General features: G+C 39.8%; 1 protein-coding gene across 1 annotated transcript; it reads right to left on the bottom strand.

Moving 5' to 3' along the window:
- LOC117322926 (mammalian ependymin-related protein 1-like) lies at window positions 1–10,349 on the bottom strand. Its single transcript, XM_033877891.1, has 6 exons — window positions 10,209–10,349; window positions 8,802–8,836; window positions 5,222–5,356; window positions 4,853–5,036; window positions 917–1,004; window positions 1–175 (listed from the first exon to the last, which is right to left on the bottom strand). The coding sequence occupies exons 1-6, from the start codon at window positions 10,291–10,293 to the stop codon at window positions 106–108; spliced, it is 597 nt and encodes a 198-aa protein (XP_033733782.1). The 5' UTR covers window positions 10,294–10,349; the 3' UTR covers window positions 1–105.
- Window positions 10,350–12,474: the final 2,125 nt, after the last annotated feature.

Here is a 12,474-nt window from a genome sequence, read left to right on the forward strand (position 1 = left end):
CAACTTATATATTTTATTACAAATTAAAATAGAAAATATAGTATATTTCACGTGTAAACGTTAATTTTGTTAAAAGTAAACACATCTAGCTGTTTGTTAAGATATCTATTTGAGGCACAGTTTTGGGACATCAAACACACTCGGATCGGTTATTCCAACAGTCACTCCCTGGTATCTGTAAGAGGAATTTAAATTTTAATAAATGTCATTTATGATATAGCAATATCAATGGGCGCTAGCTAAAAGCAACAGATCTATCAATTTCTCCCTAGAACAATATTTGTCATTTTTCTCTCTAGCTCAGAAGAAAGCGGGCTGAAGTTAGCAGCGGATTCGTTATGATTCGAGCTGCTGGTTCAACCTGCTTCGGAAGTATAGCAATTATCTTCCTAACTCAGGAATATGTCAATTTATCCCCTGGTTCAAAAATGCCGTTATTTTCTCAGGAGTATACATTAAGTTCTCTTTTGCTTTTAGATGTATGTTAATTTTTCTCTGGTTCAGGAACGAATTTATTTCTTTAAAACTCAAAATGAAATATGTCAATTTTCTCACTGGCATTGAATTATGATATTCTACGCTAGTTCTTCTGTATCTAGAAATAATCACGGCTCTTTTAGAAAACATGTGATTATGTAATTATAAAGAACAGCATTACCAAGACCCCATTTCTTATTTAATTATTAACAATAGAAGGATTGGCGATTTTTAACGGTTGCAGAGAAAACGGTGTCGTCAATCCAGGGCCACCTCTAACATAGTCGTATTGGATTATTAGGAAATTAGACCTGTCAAAAAGTATAGTTCTTAAGACCAGGTAAATGTCCATGTTACTGCACATTAATCCCGAAATGACCCAGCCCAATACAGTTTGGGAAGGGATGATAGATAGTAACAAGCCGAGCCAGAAACTTACATGGTGTGTTGGATCCCCTGGTCGGTCGTATAGTGGTAGTCCCAGATAGGGAAGCAGCTTGGATGGGACACGAGACTGGTCAGGTGACCTGGCAAACACAAGACGAAGGTATTGATATATGATTGAAAATAAAAAAACAAATATGGTCTTATAAAAATTAAGACAACAGTTACTGAAAAATATTAAAAAAAAAAAACCAAAAACAAAAACAAAAACAAAATAACAAAAAAAAAAAAAAAAAAACAACAAAAATCAACAAAAAAATCTAGTACGTTATTGGTCGATAGACGAAATTACAATTTATGAATGTAACACTATATCAAACCATTCCAGATGATCGAATCAATACTAATGAAACAATGCATCTCAAGCGATACGAATCCCTTCGCTGTTCAACATTGACCATTACCTAACAAAAGATGGTAAGCATATTCTAATTCCAATGTCGCTCAGGAAAACACAACGACATATCATGACAAGATATAATAGTTCGGAGAAGAGTTTTGATTATTAACAATAAATTATATATATTCCATAATTAACGAAGTTGGTGGTCTCAATTTGGAGCACGTGTGATTAAAAATGCAAATCCATTCAAAAGATCATAGCTGTGAATAAGTGCATAACATTTTAGGATAATTACAAGAAGATGTAAGGGTATGGAATTTTAGGAAAGTCAGAAATAATTCATGAAGTTGGTAGAGTGATCGCGTCAGACATCTTTTGTTAGTAGCAGAGTAGCAGTGACCTAAATTTTGACTCCATGAGATTAAAACCCAAATATCCAAAGGACGACAAAAACCTTAAAGGTCACAGGACGACAAAAACCCAAATGGTCAAAGGACGATTGTTGTTACATGTAGTAACTGTATGGAGTTCCAGGACTATGAGGGCATTAATGAAGTTGGAAGGTCAAGGTCATCGGAAACTTGAACTCGTAGAAGTCAAGATGGCTGTGCATTAAGATTCTGATCAGCCCAATCGGATTGAGCACGGATTTTTAAAATCTTTTCATAGTAGCAGTAACTTCATTTTGAGCCCAATTGGATGAAATGCAATTTCGTCCAATAGATCTAGATGACTGTAATTAAGTGTGTATTGGTTTCAGTAAATTTAAATAATTAATAAAGTCGGTAGAGCGAAGACCTATTTTTAGTAACAGTGACGTCAATTTTAACCTCCGGTGGTTGAAACACAAGCTCGTACAAGAAATGATAGGTGTGAGTAAGCGTATAAAGTTTCAGGAAGGTTGAATAATTAATTAGTTCGGTAAAGCGAGGACATCTTTTAGTTACCCACCAACCTGTTCCTATTTATCCTCTTGCCGACTCGTAATAAAGTCTGAAATTGTATTGCTTCTCTGATGAAATATCTGATTTTGTCATTTTTTCATTTCTTTGAATAAATGAGGTCATTATCTATGGAAGACGATGAGAGATGGTCATTTGATAGTGTCATCATACTGAAATATCACGTTCTGGTCGTGGAAGCATTGTCCCTCCCAATCTTTGTAAAATGTATGATAATGCAAATAAGCACATAAATAAAATGCAGCAAAGTACTTATAAAATAAACGTTATCCTATTACATTGTTAATATTTCAACCTACGTCACCAGTAAAACAACCGACTGGTTTAAAATGTGCTGTAAGAAAAGAGCACTCTGATATGGCATGTCAAACGTTGCAACATTCAATAATTGTAAATATATGTGCAACAATATATATATATGTATTTAAAATATTTATGTGCAACAATTGTAAATGTATATGCAATAAAAATATATATGGAATAAAACATATTTATGAGCAACATTTATATTTACAAAGAATATACATGTATATGCAATACAAATATGTATGTGAAATAAAAAATATATTTGTGCAATAAAATGTATATATTTGCGATAATTTGCATTGTGGGATAGCATCTGTTACCTCATCTGAGGTTGATGTTACGGCTTGTTTGATTGGATGAGCAAATCATCCTGGCGCTGTAACATGCAGTCATAGCTGGGAAGTTGCGGCCATGGAACGTAAGTCAAAGGGGTTTGTAATGAAGGTGGAAGAGAGTTGTATGTAAGTCAGAAATGACTCATTATTTTATTGCACATATATATATATTTTCTATTACATAAATATTTGTAGTTATGCAAATACATTTGTATAAATATTGCATATAAATACAGTTTATTGCACATAAACATTTTTTATTGCATATATATGTATATATATATATATATATATATATAAATGTGTGTGTGTGTGTGTGTATTATTGTACATATATTTACAATTATTGAATATTGCACGTTTGACACGCCATACTCTATAGGATAATATTTTTTTGTATATAATGTAATTATATTTGGGAGTTCTGTGTAGAAGTTATAGACCGTCATGTACTCCCCGGGTATCCCATGACCTCTCTACCATTCACCGTCTGGGAGTTCTGTGTAGAATTTATAGACTGTCATGTACTCTCCGGGAATCCCCTGACCTCCCTACCACTCACCGTCTGGGAGTTCTGTGTATAAGTTATAGACGTCATGTACTCCCCGGGTATCCCCTGACCTCTCTACCATTCACCGTCTGGGAGTTCTGTGTAGAAGTTATATAACGTCATGTACTCCCCGGGTATCCCATGACCTCTCTACCATTCACCGTCTGGGAGTTCTGTGTAGAAGTTATATAACGTCATGTACTCCCCGGGTATCCCCTGACCTCTCTACCATTAACCGTCTGGGAGTTCTGTGTAGAAGTTATAGAACGTCATGTACTCCCCGGGTATCCTCTGACCTCCCTACCACTCACCGTCTGGGAGTTCTGTGTAGAAGTTATAGGCCGTCCTGTACTCCCCGGGTATCCCCTGACCTCCCTACCACTCACCGTCTGGGAGTTCTGTGTAGAAGTTATAGACTGTCATGTACTCCCCGGGTATCCCCTGACCTCCCTACCACTCACCGTCTGGGAGTTCTGTGTAGAAGTTATAGAACGTCATGTACTCCCCGGGTATCCCCTGACCTCTCTACCACTCACCGTCTGGGAGGTCTTTGTAGAAGTTATAGAACGTCATGTACTCCCCGGGTATCCCCTGACCTCTCTACCACTCACCGTCTGGGAGTTCTGTGTAGAAGTTATAGAACGTCATGTACTCCCCGGGTATCCCCTGACCTCTCTACCACTCACCGTCTGGGAGTTCTGTATAGAAGTTATAGACCGTCATGTACTCTCCGGGTATCCCCTGACCTCCCTACCACTCACCGTCTGGGAGTTCTGTGTAGAAGTTATAGAACGTCATGTACTCCCCGGGTATCCCCTGACCTCCCTACCACTCACCGTCTGGGAGTTCTGTGTAGAAGTTATAGAACGTCATGTACTCCCCGGGTATCCCCTGACCTTTCTACCATTCACCGTCTGGGAGTTCTGTGTAGAAGTTATAGAACGTCATGTACTCCCCGGGTATCCCCTGACCTCCCTACCACTCACTGTCTGGGAGTTCTGTGTAGAAGTTATAGACTGTCATGTACTCCCCGGGTATCCCCTGACCTCCCTACCACTCACCGTCTGGGAGTTCTGTGTAGAAGTTATAGAACGTTATGTACTCCCCGGGTATCCCCTGACCTCCCTACCACTCACCGTCTGGGAGTTCTGTGTAGAAGTTATAGAACGTTATGTACTCCCCGGGTATCCCCTGACCTCCCTACCACTCACCGTCTGGGAGTTCTGTGTAGAAGTTATAGACTGTCATGTACTCCCCGGGTATCCCCTGACCTCTCTACCACTCACCGTCTGGGAGTTCTGTGTAGAAGTTATAGACTGTCATGTACTCCCCGGGTATCCCCTGACCTCCCTACCACTCACCGTCTGGGAGTTCTGTGTAGAAGTTATAGAACGTTATGTACTCCCCGGGTATCCCCTGACCTCCCTACCACTCACCGTCTGGGAGTTCTGTGTAGAAATTATAGACTGTCATGTACTCTCCGGGAATCCCCTGACCTCCAATTGCGTAACCTTCCTCGTAAGTAGTGTTGGACGCCGGAACCCCCCGGGGTCTAAAAGCTCCGCTCAGGTTTGTGATTGTACACGTATTCAGAAACTTGTTCACCTCATACATTTTCTTCTGAAAAACCAGCATAAATTAATAATCAACGAATTTCTAATCCTTTGACATTCCTTCAACTTCCATTTGTAGAGGTCCCTGTTTCCGAAAAATACATTGTACTGACTTCAATATTTGATAATTGTTCTTTACATAAAGCGCCTTAATTTTGTTGAAAACTTATCATTTGAAAACATATAGCATACCTCTTTCCAGAGAATAAGTGTATCGATGTGCTCATGCTCAGCCGCTACATCCACTTCCGCTGACCGGTACTCCCTCTGGTTGACTGCATCGTAACTAAGATTACGCCACTCTGTATATCTCAGCATAACGTTTTGCTTAAAAACATAAATGATTCAAACATCATGTGGGAGTGTTGGATTTACACAATTTATATAACGAAGACGGTTTGGTTTGTTTTTTGTTTAACGTCCTATTAACAGCCAGGGTCATTTAAGGACGTGCCAGGTTTTGGAGGTGGAGGAAAGCCGGAGTACCCGGAGAAAAACCACCGGCCTACGGTCAGTACCTGGCAACTGCCCCACGTAGGTTTCGAACTCGCAACCCAGTGGTGGAGGGCTAGTGTTAAAGTGTCGCGACACCTTAACCACTCGGCCACCGCGGCTCCTGAACGCACCTTAACGAAGACGGATCAGATTTAGAAGAAAGAAGTACATTTATATAATATACCATTTTCTTCCCAATGGCTAGACAAACGGATACTTTGAGAGGTTAGTACTCTGCTTCCGGCACTATAAAATTTGGCGCGAAACTGAACACGAATCTATTGTGGCATCTCTGTTACTATGTTGCTGGATGCAGACGACAGAAATGGCTGACGCTGACATGCCCCCTGGTGGTGAACTTTTTCGTTGAATGTTATATACTAAAAACTTATTGCCTTCTTTTGAGGGCAAAATAGTCTGAAAGTGTTGTCTTGAGGTTAAATAGTACACCCTCGCCTCCGAATCGAGTACTCTGCCATCCCTCGTCGACATTATCAGACCATAATCCCCTCAAAAGAATACAATAATGTGTAAATACAACCCATTTCCGGTTACCACGTAAAATTGATCTATTTTTACAACATTTGCAAAACAAGTTAACCACAACCTAAATATCAAGCACTCTTGTTGGTCCAGGTGGTTGGGCAGGTGATCTCATACAATGTACTCTTTCACGTCCGATCAAGGAATCGAACCCAGGCCGTCTAGATGAAAGGCAAGTGTGTTATCACTAAGCCACCCGACCACCCTGTTACCTGTGACCAACCCCATATTACCAGGGCGCTGGTGTATGTATCAAAATGAAGGATCCCAGAGCTTATTTCGTTTCTTTACCCCTTACTTGTTATATCCATTCATACAAATATAAGTCCTGAAATCTTTTTGAAAATAATAAAAAGAATCCAAGACTTCTACATCAAACAGGTATAGAAAATGATGCAGTTTCACAAAAAGGGGGCATATGTCTTACAACACTCAGGAAATATGTAAAACGATACCTTAAATTCTGTACAGAGTAGCTTTCAACACCGCGCAGTCACGACAGGAAATTCAAGACTTTAACCTTCGAATCAACCACATAGTGCAGATGATACATTTTGCTTATAGTTAGATGTATATACCATGGTTACACGAATATAAAATTTGCATATATTTATATCCTTTTATACATGACCTTGGAAAGAACGAGCTTGCAAGACTGACGCTATACACAATAACAAAAACATTTGACTAGATTAAAATATGACAATTTTTTATTAATTAAAATTGCATATTCACAACTTCTTTTTTGATAATATAACATTTTGTCTATGGTGGAGACCGCACAAATTAGGCTGATGGATAAAGAACCATACCCCAACCCGAGACCTTTTACAGAGAATGTTGACGCTACTGATTGCAAAAGAATATACACAGACAAAAAATTGTATTTTTTCTTCAGCAGAAATTAGCAACAACATACGGGATTTTCGAAATTTCAAAGCAATGTGATATCTTATATTCTCGTTCATTGTTACCGAACATTAACTAGTTTAAAAGACAAATAGTTCATAAGCATATACAAGTTATGCGATATCATCGAAGACAATATCAAAATGTTAATGTTTGGATTCTGATTACAAAAGTCCCAAGCTTACAACCTACCTACGATTGACTGATTTTGAAATCGCTGACAAATCTTAGACAGGTGCGATAGTGTCCAAAGTTTGTGGGGGTATCTTACAAGAAAAATTAGTTGCAGGAAGGTCTTTTGTCACGTTCAAAATGGTGTTAAGACGAAGGTGATCATAGGTGATCGTTCGAGCAGTTCCCGTGGTCGCAGGTTCAGTTGTACATGAACACCCTACCAGTCGTGAACGATCGTAGCTTAAGGAAGACTGGTCATGCTGCCACAAGTAGTACTGTTACCTACAACCAATATTACGCCCAATCGCAGCTTACGATTGCAAAATGAGATTGTAGCAAGCAACGCAACAGGATGCATCTCGGAACATTGGCACCATTTGGATGATTTTGTTTTAAATACATTGCACATACCTGCTGTAAATATAACTCGTAATTGACCGCCGCCCAAAGCAACGTTGGGAAACAATGGCGCTCATTACTATAGCTGTATTGCTTGACATCACGTGAGCAAGATCAGACTGCTTTGACAAAGTTTGGATTATGCTTGTATATTTAATAATGTTACCTGACTCACAGGGACTGGCCAAAACATAGACTCCCACAAAAATATAGAAGGCATCATACGTCTATTGGTTAATTGTCCTCACATGTTGCTTTTTTTTTTAAACAAATGAAAGTTTGGAGCCTTCCACATGAAGTTGAAATTGTTCTAAAGTTTGAGTTTGCGACAACAAATCACAAATTCAATAAATTCATATGCATGGGTTTTAAAATCCAAACTTATGTCTAAAGTTGCTGGCAACGCTGATGAGTTTTACTGTAAATAAACCATGAGCAGCATCCTCTTGACCATAACCCTGTTGACAGTATCCACCCCCTTTTTTATTGAAGGGACCGACTCCACTGCATTGAGTAGCCCCCGAAAGGCAAACCATGGGAAGAGTCAGACGTATGTGCAGGCGGAGGGTTTGATGTGGCGAGCCCAACAAAGGCGTCTTAACGACAGAGCTGAAGAGACGCCAGATACCACCAAAGGGGGTTAGACGATTTACAGGATCGGACATGATCGGGCAGAATCGGGCAAGATCGGAGTAGAATCAGGCAGGATCGGGTAGGTTCGGGCAGGATCGGAGTAGAGACCTGTAAATCGTCTAACCGCACCAAAGGTGGAGGCAGCTGAGTTTCGGGTTTGGGGACCGATGTTTCTACAGCGGCAGTCAGAGGGACTAATTCTGTTCCTTTAACCTTCCCAGTCGGTGGTAGAGCAGCCAATGCGGGTAAACTTTCGGTAATAGTGCTGATTGCGTGGACTAAAGTATATGGTTTTGTTGCGCAAAGACCGTCACCTTTACGGTAATTTGACACAGCATCTCTGCTGACATCTCCTCTGTTGATGGTACAGGTTAGCCCATTAAAAATATAATAAAAATGACCAATAACTTATATGACATTAAAAAGTTGATGAGATTTCAGTATAAATACTTACTAATGCGTCGCGTTTTTGCCTTTGTGCTGAGCGAAACAAAATTGTTACATGTGGTTTTTAAAGTAGACGCAAATGTTGCAATGATTTATAACAAACAATTCGAGTATAACATATTCAATAAAAAATTGTGTAAATGATATTAGTGTCAATCATTTCTATACATACCATGTAAACTTGTGCCTCCCATTGTCCTGGGGAACCTGTAGAGAAAAATTTACATGTAGCAATTTTGAAGAAAGGAAGACGTCCATTGTTGATCCCTTCCTTAGTGCGTTTGTATCTTTAGTATATCTAGTGTACGAATACATCGCACACGTTAAAGTTCTGGAGAAAACTGTGCATGGGATATAACATGAAAAACCTGAATATGTGTATATCTACATCATGATATATATCAATACTTTACACTGATTTCTTTGTAGCAACAGGTGGAGGTTAAGAATCCGTAATAATACCTTTAAGAGGCAACTTATACAGAAATTAACCAGTTCTGTTTTGGTTTGTTTTGTTAAACGTCCTTTCAACAGCCATGGCCATTTAAGGACGTGCACGGTTTTGAAGGTGGAGGAAAGCCGGCATACCCGGAGAAAAGCCACCGGCCTACAGTCAGTACCTGGCAACTGCCCCACGTAGGTTTCGAACTCGTAACCCAGAGGTGGAGGGCTAGTGTTAAAGTGTCAGGAAACCTTAACCACTCGGCCACCGCGGCCCCTTTCTGAAGAAGATTGTGGGTATATTGAGGCTATTTAACTGATATTCAAATTATGGTAACACCATTATCTACATTTTTGTTTATCTAAATATGCCTAGTAGTAATTAACCGAGTTTACCACCATCGATACACACAATCACACACAAACGCAATTTTTACACCCGTAGACGGACTGGTGTAACTGCAACTTATAAGGCGTAACTTTTGACGTTTTCTGATTAGGCGAAATCACTTTGAGAAGTCTTGACAAAATGAAATTTTAACCTGAATCTGGCGAATTCCCATGTGAGGTAAGTATGGCAAATTGATAACTTGGAATAAAATAGTGAAACTGAAGGAAGAATGTTTTAACTGCTACATGTACTATTACAATAGTCTGTCATGGTAAATGAAAAACTTCAAATTAGAACTCTGTACTATCCTGGCGTTTATTGCTTTATTAGATATCAATCTACTAATAAATGTGAATATTGTTGAAATTAATTATGTTAAATTGTGTTAACTTGATAATGTTAAATTGTGTTAACTTAACTGTGTTAAATTGTGTTAACTTAATTGTGTTAAATTCAGAATTCATTTTGAAAATAAAAATGGTATAGTGATGTATCGTTTCATATAACAAAATATATATTGACTTCGTTAAGATTAATACAATGAATTGTTAACCGTCTAAAGGCGATAATCCTCGAGGTTTGTTAGCCTAAACAAAGTCAATTTTACACCCGTCCATCGTAACGATGGGGCGTTTGTGCGATTTTATCGTGAAGGCGATTTGTTATCAACAATAAGCATGTGCGATATCTATTAAGTTTATATATTTTTTTCCAGAATATATAATTTTTCCATAAAATTTTACTTACGACACGGAAGCGGATCCTTAGATCTTCCATACACATAAAAAACAAATAAACTGTTGATCCACGCTACCACAAATAATGTCCGCATCTTTCTTGTAAATGAATACTATCGTAAGTACATCACCGAATTACTCCGCGAGAATTGCGATGAGGAACCCTAAAGGGAATTTATGGAATTATATCTTAATATAAATATTGGGTCACCTTTGTTAAAATAATTAAAAACAAAACAAAGCAAAAAAAAAAAACAACAAACAAACAAACAAAGCAAAAAAAAAAAAAAAAACCCAACAAACTTATGTATATACACAAAGGAAATAAAGCAATGTAAGCATGGGTACAATACAGGTATATTTGGTATAAGTATACTTGGTAAACCCATTGTTCCTCGCTACTTGACCTCATCGTTATCAGGTGTTGTAATTTCGGTTGACATCTCCGAGGTTCAAGTCGAACCTCGACGACTTACCCACCTTACCTATCACAATCCATCCCGAGATTGTTTGTGGGGGTTTAAAACTAAGATGATGATGTATAAAGTCTGTGTTTACGAAGGATAGGTCTGGTCAGGTGACTTACAAGAAATATACCGGTTACGTAATACTAACACCTGTCCGACCAGTCCATACCTGATGCAGCAGTTTGTCTGGGTGTACAATGTTCATTGTTCTAACTGCCACCCACTTAAATATTGACCCCGGTAAGGCATGTTCGGACAAGCCATTAAACTCGGAATTTATAACTGCAGAAAATATGTCATGAATACTAAATGAAGAAAATTTGATAACACAATGCGCCGTACAAATATCGAAGGTTAATCACAAATAAAAATGCAATGACCACACAACCATCAATTCAATACCTTAAAGATGACTTATCGCGTTTAATCCTCATGACATTGTGTCCGAGGTTTCCTCCCCCTGCGTCCGACATTAAGTTCCCATGTGTCCGACATTAACTTCCCCTGTGTCCGACATTGACTTTCCCTGTGTCCAACATTAACTTCCCCTGTGTCCGACATAAACTCCCCCCGTGTCCGATATTAACTTCCAATGTATCCCACATTAAGTTCCCCTGTGTCCGACATTAATTTCCCCTGTGTCCGACAATAAGTTCCACTGTGTCCGACATTAAGTTCCCCTGTGTCCGGCATTAACTTCCCCTGTGTCCGACATTAACTTCCCTATGACCGACATTGAGTTCCCCTGTGTCCGACATTAAGTTCCCCTGTGTCCGACATTAACTTCCCCTGTGTCCGACATTAAGTTCCCCTGTGTCCGACATTAAGTTCCCCTGTGTCCGACATTAAGTTCCCCTGTGTCCGACATTAAGTTCCCCTGTGTCCGACATTAAGTTCCCCTGTGTCCGACATTAACTTCCCCTGTGTCCGACATAAACTGTCCCTGTGTCCGAGATTAACTTTCCCCTGTGTCCGACATTAACTTCCCCTGTGTCCGACATTAACTTTCCCTGTGTCCGAGATTAACTTCCCATGTGTCCGACATTAAGTTCCCCTGTGTCCGACATTAACTCCCCCTGTGTCCGAGATTAACTTCCCCTGTGTCCGACATTGAGTTCCCCTGTGTCCGACATTAAGTTCCCCTGTGTCCGACATTAACTCCCCCTGTGTCCGACATTAAATTCCCCTGTATCCGACATTAAGTTCCACTGTATCCGACATTAAGTTCCCCTGTGTCCGACATTAAGTTCCCCTGTGTCCGACATTAAGTTCCCCTGTGTCCGACATTAAGTTCCCCTGCGTCCGACATTAACTTCCCCTGTGTCCGACATAAACTGTCCCTGTGTCCGAGATTAACTTCCCATGTGTCCGACATTAAATTCCCATGTGTCCGACATTAAGTTCCCCTGTGTCCGACATTAAGTTCCCCTGTGTCCGAGATTAACTTCCCATGTGTCCGACATTAAGTTCCCCTGTGTCCGACATTAAATTCCCATGTGTCCGACATTAAGTTCCCCTGTGTCCGAGATTAACTTCCCCTGTGTCCGAGATTAACTTCCCATGTGTCCGACATTAAGTTCCCCTGTGTCCGGCATAAACTTTCCCTGTGTCCGAGATTAACTTCCCATGTGTCCGACATTAAGTTCCCCTGTGTCCGACATTAACTTCCCCGGTGTCCGACATTAACTTCCCCTGTGTCCGACATTAACTTCCCCTGTGTCCGACATTAAGTTCCCCTGTGTCCGACATTAACTCCCCCTGTGTCCGACATTAACTTCCCCTGTATCCGACATTAAGTTCCACTGTATC

The sequence above is a fragment of the Pecten maximus genome, chromosome 3 (assembly GCF_902652985.1).
Source record: "Pecten maximus chromosome 3, xPecMax1.1, whole genome shotgun sequence".
NCBI classification, from domain to species: Eukaryota; Metazoa; Mollusca; class Bivalvia; order Pectinida; family Pectinidae; genus Pecten; species Pecten maximus.